We start from the raw sequence: 18,333 nt of genomic DNA on the forward strand, positions 1-18,333 counted from the left end.
TTGACCCACCAGGAAAGTTACCACAACTATCTTCAATAATGAACGAGCGTTTGAGGTGCGCATTGCGAATCACTCGTTGGCGGAATTGGCAGATTTACTCTGATCAAATTATGTGTTTATCGCATACCAACCATGTTTAAAAAATCCCATTACATTTTACTTTAATGAAAGGGACTAATGGGTTAATATCACTAATCAATGCATTAAAATAAATGTTTGTAATTTTTAATTATGGTTGTAGTTAGTCTACCTTTCGCTAAGGGGGTGCTGAAGCACCCTCCGCACCCCTAGCTCCTGAGGCCATGTGACTTTGTGAATTTCTTTTAGAAATAGTTCTGCTTGGCAAATATGATGGACTGAATGAACATCTGATGGAGTGATTTGAGAAGAGCAAGCAGCATTTAGTTTGGATCAAGAGGCCGAGGTTCATTGTACATAGAGTACGGTAGATTGACAATAAATAACTCAACTCAGGAGCCTTTAACTGTGAGAGGCAGGTTAAAGATAGCAAGTGGACTTTTAAAAACAAAAAAAGATTGTCATGTCTTCGGTTAGGTTTTTCTTGTGCACAAATTCTAAAAGCACAAAACTTACTGTACCTCATGTTTTACGATTGTGTCATTTCTGATATCTGTTGAAGAAAGTATTCAATCAGTATTCATGCTTTTTAAACACTGTCGGGAAACAAGGAAAAGAGAAACTCACTGCCAAAAAGGCAGAGGAAAAGAGGAACAAACATAAGAAATTTAAGACAAATGGCAGGGAGAGAAGGAGGTACATGGAGAAGCCGGAGGGGATTGAGATGGAGGCAAGAAGGAAAGAGTGTAGAGAGAAGGATAGAAGAGAATATGAAGAGAGGAAAGGTTGGGAGGAAAGTAGTCTCGCCTCGCCAGACCTTCTACACGCTGCGGAGCGGAGCAAGGTCTGGCTACGCCACACAGCATTCTGGGATGAGAGAAAAACATGCTCTGGTTACTGTTGTGAAGATAAAAATAGAGAAAGATGATTTCCTCTGAAATGTTTAAGTGCCCAGGAGATGTGGCAAACACAAACGCACGCACACACACACACACACACAAACACACACACACACACCACACACACACACACAAAACACAATGAGCATGAGCTAGCAATGGACTCAGAGAGTGGTTGTCCTTTTGCTGAACTCACAAACGCACGGTTCACATTGTGTTTAGGACACTCCCGTTGGGATGAGCTGTCATCGCCATGGTTACTGTCTGAGTTAGGACACAACACACACACACACACACAGACACACACACACAATCTAGTGTCCCCCAAACACAAACTAAAGTCCTAAGTTAACACACACTGGCAGATGTCTGTGTGCAATGCAAACACTTGTGATTGATTGGTCTTTGTGTGTTTGTGTTGGTGTGTTGGTGTGTGTGTGTGTGTGTTGTGTGTGTGTGTGGTGTGTGTGTGTGGGTGTGGGGTGTTGTGGTGGTTGTGTGTGTGGTGTTGGTGTGCTGGTGTGTCCATAATTAATTTCTCTCTCTCTCTCTCCCTTTGTCTCCATCAGGAAGTCTCTCTCTCTCTCTCTCTCTCTCTCTCTCTCTCAGTTGGGCCTCCTTTGTTTCTGGTGCCAGAGCGCGGTGGGCAGGTTCTGGCAGCCCTGGTACTCTCGACGCATCTCGCCATCCGTCAGAGGCGGCGTTGCATTGCAGGGGGCGCCGGCCAGCGTCACGTTTAAAAGGCCGGCCCACGGCTCCAGGAGGCGAGTCATCCTAGTACCCTAATAACATTATTGATGGAATAGCTGATTAGAAGATTATTTAGAAGAGTAAAAAATAAAGGAAAACCCTTCAATGTGATAAATCACCTTTGCCAGGTGGTCCTGCAGGCAGCTGAAAGGGCTGATGTGGGACCAGCCGCTGTCCTCCCAGCCTGGGTTCAACCTCTGGTGGTTGTGGCTCTGCTGCGTCTGGCTCTGGATCAGAACCACGTTGAGGTGTTTCTGGGACCCTTGCAGCCTCTTGGACAGAACACCACTGTAGCTTTGATCCACAAACAGCAACACACGAGTCGCCCTGCAGCCGGCCAGGTCGGCCAGCAGTTCGTTGACTGAGTACCGCTCCTTCAGGTCAGCCTGGGAACACAGAGGTGGGAGCAAAGGGACATAGTGTAAGGATCTGCAAACACAGAGGGGGTAAATGAAATTCAGTTCAAATGTGATTATTGACACACTCTTCTATCTTTATAATGCAGTTGCACACTATTTTTCTCATTCACTGAATTTTTTTCATAAACCTATTCATTATCCGTGCCTTTGTGTGCCTGTGTGCCTGCGTGTGTCTGTGTGTGTGCACACACTTGTGCCTGTGTGTATGTGTGTGTGTGTGTGTGTGTGTGTGTGCGTTTCTCTTACAATGCCATTGCGGTTGGCGTCCCACAGCAGCATGGTGCCGTCGTTGCGTGTTGGTGAGTTCAGGTAGAGAACCAACGTGTCAGCACAGTGCTGCTTCCTGCAGATGTACGACACGTGGTTACGAATCACCGCTTTCTCTGTTGCTGAGTACACACCCTCTACATCCTCTGTGGGAGGAGACAGGGAGAGGAGTTAGATGTGTTGTAGAGATGGTCAGTCCGATCTTTGGTGGAGTTTGGTTTGTTTTGTCCCCGAACAGAGGAAAGTCTGCTTACAACTAGCTTTTCTTTGTCTGTTATAAAATGCATTTCCTTTCCATTTTGACATCTAAATTCTAAGCTTTGTTGATCTTTGCTTTTGCATTTGACCTTGTCCCTAAGATAAATTAATGGAAGGTTAATAGAATACAGAAGGGAGGGAGGTAGGGGAATCGAAAGCATGTATCACTACTCTCTGCAGCACCTGCTCTGGGTCCAGCCCAGCCCACTCGTCCATTGACTCCTTGAGACACCGAGCGTCCGTGGGTGGGGACATAATCACAGCATTTGTCCAATGACTGTCTAGTCTCAAAGCACTGAAAAAAAACTGCTTAAAGCAGCCCAATTGATGTCCATGGACGCTTGGCTTCAACAGGTAAATGCACTGCAACGCTACGGGAATGTTTGTAGAGGAAATCTAGTCAGCTGATTCTGAACGCTGAGTTTCCACTGCAATCTTAAAGGTCCCATGGCATGAACATTTTTAATGCGTTCCCCCAGCCGGCCTATGGTCCCCCAGTGACTAGAAATGGTGATAGGTGTAAACCGAGCACTGGCTATCTTGCTGAGCCTTTGAGAAAATGAAAGCTCAGATGGGCCAATCTGGAATCTGGCTCCTTATGAGGTCATAAGGGGCAAGGTTACCTCCCCTTTCTCTGCTTTGCCTGCCCAGAGAATTTGCCCCCCCCATGAGAGAGAGACATTAAGACTTTCAAACAAGCAAAGTAACTCCTCAAAAGCTACAGACTCAGAAATTGCACATCCTAAGGAAAGCTCATTGTGGGACTGGCTCTAGTGGCTGGAATTCTGCCCCAAGGCTGAATTTTGGGAAATAGACTTCAGATACAGTATCAGGGGACCACTAAGGTCTATATAAAAGAGATTCAGATACAGTATTAGGGGACCACAAAGGTCTATATAAAAGAGACTCAGATACAGTATTAGGGGACCACTAAGGTCTATATCAGTGATCATCAACTGGCGGCCCGCGGGCCGAATGCGGCGCCAAGCCGTTCGATCGGCCCGCGACTGGATTCCAAAATTGTGAGGATCAAAGAGAAAATATGTAGGGCTATTCTACACTATTAAGCAACTAAAAGCAGCAACAACTGAGTCTCTTCTCAGTAATCACCACCATTTATGACTCTATTAGGCTACACCCAAAATCAAACTACTCTCTCTTGATCAGTTAAGTTCGAGTAATAACGCACTTGCGTGGGAGTAGGCAGATTCAGTGCGGCGATTTTCTCTAGCGCCTCTGACTGCTCAGGATATGAATCTTAAAATTTAAATGTTAGTGTGGTGGTGACGGCGCAGATGTATTCTTTTGCAACAGCAACAGTTTCGTTGCAAATATTTATTTATTAATATATAAAATTATATATATATAAATTAGAAATACTGGTGAGGCATTCCGGAAGGTTGGCATGATAATGCGTACTTTTCAGTCCAGTCATCATGAAGGACCTGTTTTCAATACAACTTTGCGTTTCATAGCCTTTGAGAGTGCCATTTTACCTCGTTAAGAGCCCCTTCACTTTCTCGGTGTTTGTTTTCAAGTGCTCTATAAGTAAAATTGACTTAATTGAGTTGAGGCAAAATATCTATCACCCTGGTGTGGTCTGTGGTATAGGTGATAGGAACCTGACTCATAAAGGCCTTCAGTTTTGTAGTGAAATGGAAAAAGTATTAACAATAAAAATCAATCATAAGTTATACCAAAATTTGATTTTTTATTTAATTTTTATTTAAGGGTCCGGCCCCCAAGGAGACTGTCTGGTAAATTCTGGCCCTCTGACAAATATAGTTGATGACCCTGGTCTATATAAAGAGACTTCAGATACAGTATTAGGGACCACTAAGGTCTATATAAAAGAGGCTTCAGATACAGTATCAGGGGACCACTAAGGTCTATATAAAAGAGGCTTCAGATACAGTATCAGGGGACCACTAAGGTCTATATAAAAGCATCCAAAGAGCACCATGTCATGGCATCTAAAGAAGTTGCCACTGGTTTAGGCAGGATTGAGTCCCCGTTACAGCTACATGGTATAATTTATGAGTCAGGCCCCTATGTTGGGGTCAAGACCTAACTTGTTGTTTAATGATCCAGGTTATGCAATCAGAATTTTGTCAGATATAAAGCTTTTTTTTAAAAAGAATACCAGCTTTAATGCAGTGGTCAATTTTTTAAAAGTAAAAGGCATGTTAAAGCCGCCAATACATGATCAGAGGTAAAACCGTGAGGTAGGTGCAGAGCATATTGCAGGCACAGAGGCAAAGCAGAAGTATACTGCACGTTATCATAGCTCCGGGCTTTGGTTTGTGCCTTGAATGATCAACATAAACAATTTCAAATTTTAAAAAAGAGCAAACCACTTAGCAGCAGTTTTGATCGGTGCGTCACCCCAAGGGCGCCTTCCTCTGAGTTGTCTACCCACTGGAAAACCATGACACAGCCAGCGTTGTACCGCGGATCATGTGTAGGGGGCTAAGTAACCTGAGAACTATAACCAAGACTCACTGGAGCTTTGGAGCTAAATGTTTTTGCCATAAATTGGATAAAATGCTGGTAATGCGTTTTATTTTCTATTTTTCACAGTTTCACAGTATTGGAAATTGGAAAAACAACACATTTTTTAAGTTTTGGTTTTGGAAACTAGTACTGACAAAACAAGTCATTTTTTCGAAAAACAAATTCATGAATGATACACAGACTTCCGTGTTTGACTTCAATTCAATTCAATTTTATTTATATAGCGCTAAATCACAACAACAGTTATCTCGTTGCGCTTTCCATAAAGAGCAGGTCTAGACCACAGAGGCAAGGAAAGACTTCCTTTAAGAGGCAGAAAACTTAGAAAGCCACACAAGTTTAGGTGTAATTGTAAGACTTGAGTTTGGTCAGTGAGACAGAAGCAACGAAAACTGCGTTCATAGAGCAGCACTGTCCTACCAGGTAGCTGTCCACTGCTGGCGAAGAAGGTCTTGATGTGTTCTTTATGGAAGCCGTTGTTCTGCAGCATCCTGTAGAACCTCTGTAGATTCTGAACATGGCGCTGGAACGTCATCTGCTGCTGCCAGCCACCTGTAGTACACACACACACATGCACACACGCACACATTTTGATTAGCCATGATGGAGCGAGTCATGACTTTCAGTGATATTTAACTGCAGTAATGCAGAGATGGTGATGCCTGGGATGCAAGAGGCCTAAATTTACTGCTGCACAGGCCATCGCTGTCAAGATCCGATGTTTTGGCATTTTAACTACTGTTACCAAGCAGTTAAAATTCTTGCACTCCATAAACTCTTTGGTGGGTTGGAGCTGAAAAGTCATAAAAAGTGCCAACTTGCTTTTGTTTACGGCAATGATAATTCACATTTTTCCCGTGAGTTGTTCTCATTAGTCGATAAAATAATTTGCCATTTGTCTTGTATTGTAGATTTCTTTCAAGATATTAAGGCTTACATTGAATGGAGGTACTGAATGTGTTGAGAGCATGTTGGTCTAGATTGTCTTAGGCTGTCACATCTCTCTTCACTGAGAAATAAATCCAAACTCCCAATACATCCCCTAATAAATGTCACACACATTATGGACATGTTTACCAGACATAGTCTTTTATGTCTATCTGTTTGGTTATATTTGGTGTAACCCATGGAAATATGAAAAGAAATTTAAAAAAAAAAACTGACACATACCTGAGATGAGCACAGCGTGGTCACACGTCTGGTAGAGACGGCAGGAAAGGTGAGTGGCCAGTGGTTGCTGGTGGCAGCGTCTGGTGTTTTTATTTAGCTCACAGCTTGAAACGGGCAAACTGGGCGAGCCCATGGGCAGTGGCTGAGGGCACCTCGCAAACTCTGCGTGGTCTGTTGGAGCAGGGGGCATGTCAGAAAGCGCACAAGTGCTTGTCTTGAAAAAGAAGTCTTAAAAATAAAGCACAGCTTCAGTGCTAAACAGTCAACATGTTTCCTGACATCAGGTCCAATCACACTTTGCATGCTGGTGTGTTCAGACGGTGGGTTTAATTGGGCACGATCAACATTCTGAAGAAAATTTAATCTCCACACATGTGTACCGTGCCAGAGGTGGGTTTGTGTTTTTATCCTGAGGATTTTCTGTGTTTGCCATAACAGCGTGATAACAACTTCCCAGCAACTTTTCTCACGACGCCCAGGTTGCTGGCGGAGGCTGCAGGTGTGGGTGGTCTTGGCAGCGCATGAGAATAATTTTGCACTTTATTCAAAAAAAGCCTCCTACCAGGAAAAGGGTAACAGAATGCACTTGTTGTTTGAATAAAGTTTAAACAACAGTGATTTTACCAAGACTATTGGACACATGCGGTCCTGCTGCGTGTCACTCCCCTTCTCTCTCCGCTTTCAAGTCTAAGCTGTCCTATCCAAATGAAGGCCTAAAAAAACAAAAAAAGAAGACGAAGAAAAGGATAGTCTGTTCCTCATCGCAAAATACTGGGCGGATTGCCATGAAATATGGCAATCCACCCAGTATTTTTTGTGTTTTAAGTTTGTACTTAAAAGGGAAAGACTGATATCACTTTTTTCTTTGTCTTAAGCAGAGACCCAGGATGTGTTTAGCCTAGCTTAGCATTTAGACTCGAAGCAAGGGGAAACTGCTAACCTCCAATGAAAGAAGAAAAGTATAGACGATATTCCTCCATGTTTTTTTAATTGAAAGGAGTTGGTATTTAGTTCAGACCTTCTGAACCCTGATAAAAGGAGCGGTTTAAACCTACCAACACATCTGAGTCTCTGTGTCCGGTTGCTGTCTCCGACTTCGACCACCAGTGGAAGGAAGTGGACTTCACAAAGCCCTCCAACGGCCCGCTCCACCAGACGGCTACCACCACTCGTGGTACCACTGCGCAGTGCCCCACCTGCCAGCCGACCCTGTCCATTACCCATAAGCCTCTCTGGCCCGGCTTGCCGACGCTTCAGCTGGTTCTGACAACGACCCTTTAAAGCCAGAGTCAAACACTCCTCGCCTGGAGACACAGACAGTGAAAGACATCTTAATGGGACAAGTTTAGTCAAACAATTTTCCTGCAGCGCGAAACAAGAGTAACGGGTCATCTCTGTTAGCTTGGCCTCCTGCTTCACAGCTAAAATGCAAAGGTGTATAAAGTGAGACGGAGGGGGACATGCAGGTCAAAAGTTACAAAGAAAAACTCCTGCAGACTGTCCAACTTGCAAAACTATGTAAGGTTTAATAGTAGGTAAACGTTTTGGTACTAGACCATCTTCAGGCGGAATTTGCCTGAAGATGGTCTAGTACCGAAACATCACTACAGATAAGATTACATGAAGTCTGTATCAATGTGCTTTCAGGTGCTGCCGGAAATACACTACATGTCTCTCATTTTTGGCAGGATGTCCCTTACTCCTCAAGTCTCTGCAGGGTAAATCCAGACAGCTAGCTAGACTATCTGTCCAGTCTGAGTTTTCTCTTGCACGACTAAAACAACTTTTGAACGAGCACATGTTCCACCAAAACAAGTTCCTTTCCGAGGCTTTTTTGCAGCGGCACCGTGGCTCCGTCCGGCAGACCGGAGCACATTTTTCTCCCATCCCTGAATGCTGTGTGGACTAGCCAGGCCCTCCTGCGGAGCGCTGTGGAAGAAGGTCTGGCAATAGGTGAGTAGATAACGCGTGTTACGGGTGCATGTATGTAAGACATAACTGATATCTTGAATGCCCATAAGATGTTTGACCTCCTTCCTTTAGGCTATCGCTGGAGGATGTTCTCCTCATCTTCTCCTCTGCGTACCAAACCTCCCTTTTCTTTCTCGCTCTATGTTCTCTTTCTTTCTCTCCATACCGGGTTACATGAGGTCAAAAAAAAAGGTTCACTCTAAAAAGACTTTGGTCCAAATCCATCTCAGGGACCCAGCAGGGGGCACCGTGGTGTGTGCATATGAATAATTCACAGGTGTGTGTTTGTGTAACACAGGGCCAAATTCACCTTAACATCTGGCTCTGACCTCCCTCGCAGCGGGAGGTCAACAACTTGCACTTTCAAACATGTCTCTTTAACAGGGCTTGCGAGGACCATCACAGAATTCATGTCCCTTTGGACTATTTCTACATGAATGAAGCACTTTGGAAACACTTTTGGCCTTTTATCCGCAGTAAAACTGCTGTTTGCCTCTGCCAAGAGTGGAGCTTTTTAGTAAGCTGATGTTTGGTTGTTAACCCTTTTTTCTAAATGTGACCAAAATACACTCACGTTGCCTTTAGTGTCACGGAACAATCTTTGATCTGAATGTGACTTTTGACGGGCAGATGCAGCAGTAGTGATGAGAGTAATATTAAAAGTTGTTATGCCAGGATAGTTAGTTAATAGTAGAAACCACTTGGTCACATGTGCATTAAAACAAGTCTTTGATTGAGAAGTGATAATTGGAAAGCATCAAAGACAGACTAAATATGAGCCTGGGATCTGGTGGAGCCATGGGGACTATTAACTGGTCCTCTGATCTCTGCAGGGTAAATCCAGACAGCTAGCTAGACTACCTGTCCAATCTGAGTTTCCTGTTGCATGACTAAAACTACTTTTGAACGAGCACATGTTCCACCAAAACAAGTTCCTTTCGGCGGCTATTTTGCAGCGGTAGCGTGGCTCCGTCTGGCAAACCAGAGCACGTTTTTTCCCCCCTATCCCAGAATGCTGTGTGGTAGCCAGACCCTCCTGCGCAGCGCTGTGGAGGAAGGTCTGGCAATGCGAGACTAGCTACAGACTGACTTTGCACGCTGACTCACCGAGGTAAATTCCATCCAGGTGGGAGCATCGCTTCTTCGTCACGTTCACATCCACGTAGAACAGGACCACTGGGTGCCCAAAGTTCTCCCCTGGGCTCGGATCCAGCACCAGCACGGCATCGTGGGCCGTGGAGCCGGGGAATGGCTGCCGAGGTCTGTGGGAACCTACCCCTCCATTCAGCACCTGGCTGACGCTGTAACCTCCTCGTGGTTTGGAGCTCATCGAGCCCCCTGAGGAGTCCGGCAGGATAGCCAGAACTTTGTTTGCGTTACCTGGAGTGTTTTTGGAAGAATAGACTAGGAACATTAATTATACAAGGCTAATGGTCCATTTAACAAAAAACAGTTTTAACCTTGAATGTAACGGACGTTTGTTAATATCAAACAGTTACGCACTAAAGCTAATGGTTTTATCAAATAGATATCAACATAAAACTTCCATGAAAATATATAGCCTGCATTAAAACAACTGTTGTTTGTTTTACAAGTTTTTTTTAAAAATGTTATGTTAAAAATATACAAACGAGGCATTATCGTATGGAATATGTGCTAATTTGCAGATTTGTAAAAGAAATCTAAACATTGGATAAAGCCAGGTGCACAATTCTTGTTTCATTTTGTTGACATATTATCATACACTTATATGCCATGTAGATTTTACATCATTTTGTGTAAGTGATCATTTGTTTTTATTCATATAAAATGACTTCATGTGTTTATAACATTTTGACTTGGCGTCGTATTAAAACCACTGGTACACATATAACACTAACGAGGGCTCGGTTCATCTGATTTATGACTGTGTGACAGTGAGCCAGCATGCACAATGCCAAGACCCTAAATCCCAAGCAGCTTAATGGAATTCAGACTTTTAAACAGAGTCTTTATTTTAATATTTACTCCTGTGCTTTTTCTACTATGACATGCCAAACGTATTCTGTGAAAAAATTGCCTGTTCAGATTTTTCTGGGTAGCACACAGCAACACAACAATTCTTTTTATTCTTTATGCAAATTCAGACTCTTTCAGTTGTTCTGTTTTAGGCATTATGATGATCACATTAGAAAATTAATTTCCTTATATTTTGTCCTCTAACATGGACATTTAAACACATCTTGAGATTGGTGAAAATTTGTATTTAACTGGTATCACACTGTATTTTCTTAGTGGATGTCATGAGCCTCTCAGGAGATGTTTGTATATTTGTTTATGTATTTCTTAACATTTATTATTTGCCTGTTATGTCTGCATCGATCAGCCAGGCAGCTTACTGTGGCAATAAACCTTTTTTCTGGTTTTGACTCTGAGTTACATGTTGCCAGGTACTTGCCTCATCCACAGCTCCAAACTAACCCTTTTCCTCCCCCCGTACCTGCAGCAGTGCGGGGCTCCGATACGTAAACAGCCACGGCGGACAGGGGCAGGTGGGCGAGCCTCCTGCACTCGGCCTCAGAGAGCGAGGACATGCGCAGGCACCGGTCCAGCTGGTCCCACTGCAGCGACTGGAGGCCTGAGCGGACCCAGCGCTCCAGACGGCCCGGGGCCACGCCGACGGCTGGGGCCACCACTGCAATGTGGAGGATGAGGATGGAGAGAGGAGCAGCAAGAAGCACCAGAACCCGCATTGTAACACCTGGGTCCGTTCCCTTTTTAAAGTTTTTTTTTTCCTCCTTTTATTATTTGGCCTTATGTTTCCACTTTTGTTCTTCAGTCCTCCCTGATCTTTTGAATTGTCCTCCTTTCACTCGTCACTCTTTCTTTTTGTCTTGGGTCATCCGTTTTGCCTTTTTTCCCCTTGATTATTCCTTTTCTTCTCTGTGTCTGCTATAAACCTCCTTGTCCTCTTTTTCAGAGATATTTCTCTGTTCCCTTTTTTTACCTCTGCATCCCTTTTGTGCCTACACTTTTGACTTCTCACTGCTGCGTTTCTGTAGCTTCCTTTGACTTTTTTGTTTGCTCCTTAAACTTTTTTTGCACCTCTGTCTTCAGCAAACGGCAAATTCAGACTCTTTTCTTCCCTCTCTTTCAGACTAATTTAAGTTTTTAATTCTAAAGTTAAATTAAATGATAGTCCTTTCAGCTGAAGAGCTGATATTCCATCTGTATTTTATGTTGATCCAGACTTAAAGGAGTGAAGTTCAAACGATGTTGTTCTATGACATCTTAGATCAATACTACCGAAAAGAAACTTCCTCTTTCTTTTTTGCTTTATTCCTCCTTTTTGTGGATCCTTTGTGCAAAACCAGACACTTGTGGTTGTGCTTTCCTTCTGTTACTCAATCGTTATTTTCGTCTTTATATCTTCTTCTTTCTTATTTCTTTATCTCTTCTCTTTGCATCTGAGTGTATGCAACAAATGCCAACATCCTCTTTAAGTTGTTCTCACAATGAAAAGCTTTTCCCTCTTTTCTCGCCTCACTTTACTTCTTTATTCCTTTTTTCTTCTGGTTTTCAGAAGGGACAATATATCCAATGGTCCCCAAATGTGCCTGATTTAGACATTCGTTGATGGACTGACTTTTACTCCCCCTCTTCTTCTTCTTCTTCTTCTTCCTTTATTCCTCTTTCAGAGGCAATGATTTGTTCGAGCCGGAGCAGCTTCAGACTTTGTGTTCTTTTGAAAGGTGATAGATCATCCTGGAGTCAGAAAAGGCTGTCCTCATGAACAAGTCTCAGTTCTAGGAGGAAAAGATCCTTTTTCTTTGTCTTCTTTCTTTTGGGACAAGGTCCTGCAGACTCTTTGCTCTCAGTGACACTTGAGACTGGATCGTTCTCAGCACAGAGGACAGAAGTACTCCTGCTGCTCCACTCGCTCACTGTTCAGCTTCACTCTGCTCTCTCTCTCTCTCCCTCTCTCTCTCTCCCTCTCTCTCTCTCTCTCTCTCTGTGTGTGTGTGTGTGTGTGTGTGTGTGTGTGTGTGTGTGTGTGTGTGTGTGTGTGTGTGTGTGTGTGTGTGTGTGCAAGCTCTGACATGCCAGAGTGAAGGATTTGAAGAGAGCAGAGTCCAAGGAGGGAAGCATTAGTGGAGTAGTGGACAAGGAAAGGGAGGTAAGGGAGCAAGGAAGGTTGTTAGGAAATAAAGGGGGAAGGAAGATAGGAGGAAGAAAATGGAGAGGCAAGAGTAGAGGAGAGATTGAAGAAGGGTCAGGGATTCAGAATCAGAAAAGGCATTTATTGCTTTTTGTTTATGTTACACCTAGCCACAGGGAATTTGCCTTGGTTTTTGGTGCATAAACAAACACACATATTGAGCCGTAATAAGAATATAAGAACATAAAAATAGCTGTTTAGCATAAGAAAAAGGCCAGATGACTTAAGTGTGGGATGTAAAACAAGAAGAAGAAAAGGGATAAAGGAGGGAGTCGTGAGAGAGAGGAGGAAATATTGACAGAGAGGGAAGGTGAGGGAAAAGAATAAAAAGATACGGGGAAGTGAAAAGAAGAGGGCAAGAAAAAGTAGTGAGGCAAAGGAATGGACAGAAAGGAAAGGGGACAGGTGAAAGGACAAATAAAAGAATAAGAGAGCAAAAGGAAGGCAAGGAATGAGGGAATGAGAGAGGAAAGGAAACAGAGAAGAAGTGGTGGGGAAGGAGAGAGGAGAAGAGATGGACGTGTAAAGGAGAGGATGAAAGGAAGTAAAGAATAAAAGGATAGGAAACTGCAAGAAAGAAGGAGAAAGGAAAGAAAATGGGAAAGAAAGAGAAAAGGGAGGAAGGACCAGAGAAAAAGGAAGGGAAAGAAAGAATGAAAAGACAAAAATAAGGGAATGAGAAGAAGAAAGAAAGGTGAAGAGGGAACAGAGGAAAAGAGTGTGACAGAAGATGAAAAGTATAGAGGGAGGAAGAAGGAGACTAAAAAGGATGAAAGTGACGGGCAAAGATCTAAAGCTGGGAAACAAGGAGAGAAAACCAGAGGAGCAAGAAGGGAGGAGAGGAAGGACAGGGTTGCCTCTGTTGTTCTTTCCCCCGGTGAGCCCTCTAGTGGGGAAATGTTGATGTACAAGTCCGTCTGCTTAGACTAGACTGACCCTTAGACTCAGACTTAGGCTTAGACTAGACTGACCCTTAGACTCAGACTTAGGCTTAGACTAGACTGACCCTTAGGCTCAGACTTAGGCTTAGACTAGACTGACCCTTAGACTTAGACTTAGGCTTAGACTAGACTGAGACTTAGACTTAGACTTAGACTTAGGCTTAGACTAGACTGAGACTCAGGCTTCTCTTTATTGATCCTTTTGGGATGACTCCTGCAAGGAAATTGAAAGTTCCAGCAGCAGTTTTAGCAAGAAAAAATAAGATAAAAAACAGATAAAAAGACAGTATCAAGACAACAAAATAACAAGAATAATAATAACAATAATAAGAACAAATAAAACAAATAAAATAAACAATCAAATAAACAAAGAAAAGACCATAAATTATTATTAAAGTGTCAGTGTTTGAAGTGAAAAGTGACCAGGTTGAATTTAGTCCCAGGTGGTGCGTGTATGTTGTATGTATGTAATGTATGTATGTTTGTATGTTGTATGTATTATGTATTTATGTAATATAGTATGTTTGTCATGTATTTATGTATGTAATGTATGTATATATGTATGTATGTATTATAGGATGTTATGTGTGTATGTAGTAGTATTTTGTTGTATAGTCATGTGTATGTATTTATGTTGGATATAATGTTGATTGTAGATTATGTGTATCATATGTAGTTGATAGTAGTAGTGTAGTATGTTAATGATGGATGTTTCATGATGTATGTAGTCTGTATTATAATGTAGTACTGATGTATCTATTATAGTGGTCTATATGTGATGTATGATTTCTTGTAGTGATGTATGTTGATGTATGTATGATGGATTTTGTATGGATGTATATATTATTTTTTGTATGTATGGATGATGTATGTATGTAGAGAGTGGTATGTAGGGATATAATATCGGTATGTATATAGGTCATTATGTTTGTAGGTCGTATATAGTAGGTATGTATATAAGTAGTATTTATTTATGTATGTAATATGTATATAGGTTGTTGTATGTAGTAATTGATGGATATATGTATGTATGGAATGTTGGTTGTAGGGTATGTAGGTAGGTAGGAGGTATATATTGTATTATATAGTGATATATGTATTCGTATGTAGTTATGTCGTAGATATATGGTAGTATATGTTTATTATGTATGTACGGGGTGCTCAAAAGTTACATACACATTCTTAAGTTGACTAAAAAGAGGAATCAAAAAGAAAAAAGTCCTAAGATTTTGAGAAAAATTTACTTTTCATAAAATCACGCTGGTAACTATAACACAAATGAGTTAAAATCGCGAGGAGAGGGGTGAGGCGTTTAGGGGACGAAGGAAGGAGAGGGACGAGAAAGGGGAGACGGTAAAGAAAGAAGGGGGGAGAGTAAAAAAACCATTTATTCCTTTGTGAGTGAATAAACGTCTTGATAACATAAATAGAAATGTTCTTATTTAAATAGGGGGGGGGCATGGGGGAGGCGTAGGTAGGGGAGGGGGGGACATACACGGGGGAGGAGGGGGGGATACAAGGGACGGGCTATGGGTGGTGGACTTGCGGGGTGGTGGGGCGGGTGAACCGCGGAAAATGGAGGGAGGGAAGAAAAAAGAAAGAAAGAAGAGGAAGGAAGAGAATAAGGAAAGGTCGATGCGAAAAAAAAGACAATTGAATGTTATATATGTAGTATAAGAGGGCCGAAAGTATAGGTTTCCCCTGTATTCAGGATATTATGCATCCTGATAAAGTTCCCTTGCCTTTAGAATTAAAATAGCCCCACATCCTCACATACTCTTCACCATGCTTAGAGAGGCATGGGATACTTTTCTAAAATCATCTCTCAATGCAAATCAAACCAGGTATTAGTCTAACTGAATAAAACCATGCCTATCTCTAAGCATGGTGAAGAGTATGTGAGGATGTGGGGCTATTTTAATTCTAAAGGCCAAGGGAACTTATCGGATGCATATATCCTGAATCCAGGAAATAACTGCCTTTAATAATAAATCTGCCTGCCTCTATGGGAATTTAACATAGGGGTATGTATACTTAGACCCCTGTATTTTAAATAAGAACATTTATTTATTTACATACGTTATTCATTCACAAAGAAATTGTGTCCTTAAAGGTTGGATTTTACTCATTTTTATTTAGGTATTAATAAATTTCCAAAACATGATTTTTTTATTCCTCTTTTAGTCAACTTAAGCAGGTGTAGTAAACTTTTGAGCACCACTGTATGTATCTATAAGATGTATGTATTTGTATGTATGTATGTATGTATGTATATTTTAATTAGTATGTATGTATGTAATGTATGTTGTATTGTATGTATTGTATTGTATGTAGTGTATGTAGTGTAGTGTAGTGTAGTGTAGTGTAGTGTAGGAGTGTGTATTGTAGTGTAGTGTAGTGTATTGTATTGTATTGTATTGTATTGTCTTGTATTGTATGTAGTGTAGTGTAGTGTGGTAGTGTAGTGTAGTGTAGTGTAGAGTGTATTGTAGTGTATGTAGTGTAGTGTATGTAGTGTAGTGTAGTGTATTGTTATTGGTAGTGTAGTGTAGTGTAGTGTAGTGTAGTGTAGTGTAGTGTAGTGTAGTGTAGTGTAGTGTATTGTAGTGTAGTGTAGTGTAGTGTAGTGTATTGTAGTGTAGTGTATTGTATTGTAGTGTAGTGTAGTGTAGTGTAGTGTAGTGTAGTGTATTGTAGTGTATTGTATTGTATTGTATCTGTAAGTTTTTCTTTGCTGTCTAAAGTTTCTAAATGAAATGTGTGAGTAACGACTGTTGTGTTTTCCCAAGAGGTGCTCCTCATTTTCTTTAGTTAGTGTCGGCTACTGTAACACGGCTCTGTGTTATAGTAGCCGAATGTTCAACTGAAACTAAACTAAATATTCACTATTTTTATTTTTGGCCTAGTCTACTTTTGTTTGTTTTTTTGAAATACAGATACTGATGATGTCATAATTCAGGAACAGTGGTTTATGCCTATGGGCCCTACGCTAATCCTTTAAAAACAGTCACATGTGGTTGTGTTAAAACATAGTAAAAAGTCAATTTTGTTTTTACAAATCCACACCATGTTCGTTTTGTTTCGTTTTTATTTCACACGTCATCACTATTCAAACACAATTCCATGAGTCACAACAATCATATACAGGACGCATGAAATGGGGAACCCCAAATAAGCTACTAAAAGCTTTTCAGAGGGGGCCCGAAAACAATAAACATACAATAATTAACAAAACTCCAAAACTCAATTTACCATGGACAAACAAAACGAACAAAACCCAAACAACAAAAATAAACAATCCCAGCACAAACTGTAGCATTTACAAAATTATATTTAACAATATGAAGAAAGCAATTTTTCCATGACACGTTTCTCAAAGATGGAGACTTTCTTGAGATGGTAAATAAAATGTTTTTACTTTTGCTGAATGATGGTACTCATTTTTTTAATTTTTTTAATTTTTTATATTTGTTTATTGTATTTTTGGGGGGGCAATTAATTGTATGCTTATTTATTTATTGAGCATTTATTTATTTCTGTATTTATTTTTAAACATGGTAGACCTGGTCCTCCATACTGTGCAGCCATAAGAGGGAGCTCTGATTCAAAAGCTGACCCGGAAGGACAGACGGGCTCCTGGGCTCTGGTCTCAATAGACGATCTTCGGTAGACGATCTTCGGTAGACGATCTTCGGCCATGATGTTTCACTCGGACTTGTCAGCTAGCTAGCTAATGAGTAGCTAGTCTCTCGCCAGAGCAACGAGACAACATGTTAGGAACATTACAGGGAACCAAGTAGGTATGAATATATTTTTCATAGGAAGGCTATGTTGTATTGTTGACACCGGGGGGGGGGGGGTTTAAACAGCCATATGACAGTTGGTGCTGTGGCTGTTCTTGTTGCTAGGCTACCTAACCTACTGCTGTCTGGACGATGGAGCGGTAAACAGAAACGAGTCCGCTCTTTTTAACCGCACAGTTGAGTGCGCTGTTTTCGGGAATACATCGGTGTTAAAGTAAGTCTGGCCCTTTCTTATACTGTCTGTGGTCTGGCCCGAGGCGACGTTATTATTTTTGAGAAGTACAGCAGACTAGTTCGTTAGTTTAGTTAGCTAACTTTAAGCTAACTTTAGCACACAGTAGCTAATCTAGCTAACCTTTCAGAATCGGAGACGTTGCAAAAGTAAACGTTCACGTGCATGGACTTTGCCTAGTTAGGTGTGTTTGGTGCATACAAAGCACAGCGACAGTCAACAACACAAAAATAGAATAGGAAGATTGAAATAAAAACACTGACAAATATGTACAATATAACTGTTTGTAGAAAAGAAAAAAGGCGGTCCGCTTTTGTGCAGGTGGTGTATACATATCAATCCGGGAATGTGCAAAAATTCGCAGTATGTACAATTTGCGCAATGGTCGAATAGCCGGATGTAACGTGTAGTGGCTGTGGGAGGTCTGTGAGTATGTAGTTTGTATACAGTCTAGGAGCAGTGTTGCCATGTCCGCTTATTCTAAGCGACTTTGGGCTTGTTTTTTTTGTAAAGTCGCTTACAAATATTGGTTGTCGCGGGTTGCGGTTTTTTTGGGCTTGTCACTAAAGTGTGGTTGCTTATTTGGGCTTGTACACAGCTTGTCCTTGCCGGTGTTGTGTGCCTTCTGGTTTTTCCACCTACTGGTTTCCGAGGCTGTCCAGATGCCGTGTAAACCTCAACGGCTACCCACGTCGACAGATTCGCTACAAATTCATAAACATTTTACTGGCCTTTGCATGTCACACCTCAATATAAACTATTCTGAATTGAACACAATATCTGAGCACGACACTACAAAAACATTGTACAGCGGGAAAATTGTGATTTTAAAT

General features: G+C 41.7%; 2 protein-coding genes across 3 annotated transcripts in view; one reads left to right on the top strand and one right to left on the bottom strand.

Annotated features, from left to right (window-relative positions):
• Nucleotides 1–509: 509 nt before the first annotated feature.
• On the bottom strand, nt 510–12,297 carry si:ch211-67e16.11 (uncharacterized). The gene is made up of 8 exons (XM_032515398.1): nt 10,806–12,297; nt 9,434–9,706; nt 7,411–7,659; nt 6,356–6,526; nt 5,606–5,737; nt 2,393–2,559; nt 1,847–2,113; nt 510–1,759 (listed from the first exon to the last, which is right to left on the bottom strand). Exons 1-8 carry the CDS (start codon nt 11,056–11,058, stop codon nt 1,583–1,585), a joined length of 1,689 nt encoding a protein of 562 aa, XP_032371289.1. The 5' UTR covers nt 11,059–12,297; the 3' UTR covers nt 510–1,582.
• Nucleotides 12,298–17,027: 4,730 nt separating this feature from the next.
• ttll4 (tubulin tyrosine ligase-like family, member 4) overlaps nt 17,028–18,333 on the top strand; it is a 25,306-nt gene continuing 24,000 nt past the window's right edge. The window contains exon 1 of one of the 2 annotated variants that reach the window (XM_032515394.1): nt 17,028–17,261. The gene's annotated coding sequence lies outside the window, so the exon portion shown is untranslated. Of the gene's footprint in view, nt 17,266–18,333 lie in introns of both variants that reach the window. The other variant, XM_032515393.1, reaches the window with a different exon arrangement.

This window comes from Etheostoma spectabile, chromosome 5 (genome assembly GCF_008692095.1).
Source record: "Etheostoma spectabile isolate EspeVRDwgs_2016 chromosome 5, UIUC_Espe_1.0, whole genome shotgun sequence".
NCBI lineage: Eukaryota > Metazoa > Chordata > Actinopteri > Perciformes > Percidae > Etheostoma > Etheostoma spectabile.

What these genes read in the sequence shown, in the direction of transcription:
- si:ch211-67e16.11 (XM_032515398.1), bottom strand. Translation starts at nt 11,058, where the DNA reads ATGCGGGTTCTGGTGCTTCTTGCTGCTCCTCTCTCCATCCTCATCCTC. An exon ending in GGAGCCCCGCACTGCTGCAG is followed by an intron (nt 9,707 to 10,805) that starts GTACGGGGGGAG and finishes AAAACACTCCAG; the next exon opens with GTAACGCAAACAAAGTTCTG. An exon ending in TGCAGGACCACCTGGCAAAG is followed by an intron (nt 1,760 to 1,846) that starts GTGATTTATCAC and finishes TAATGTTATTAG; the next exon opens with GGTACTAGGATGACTCGCCT.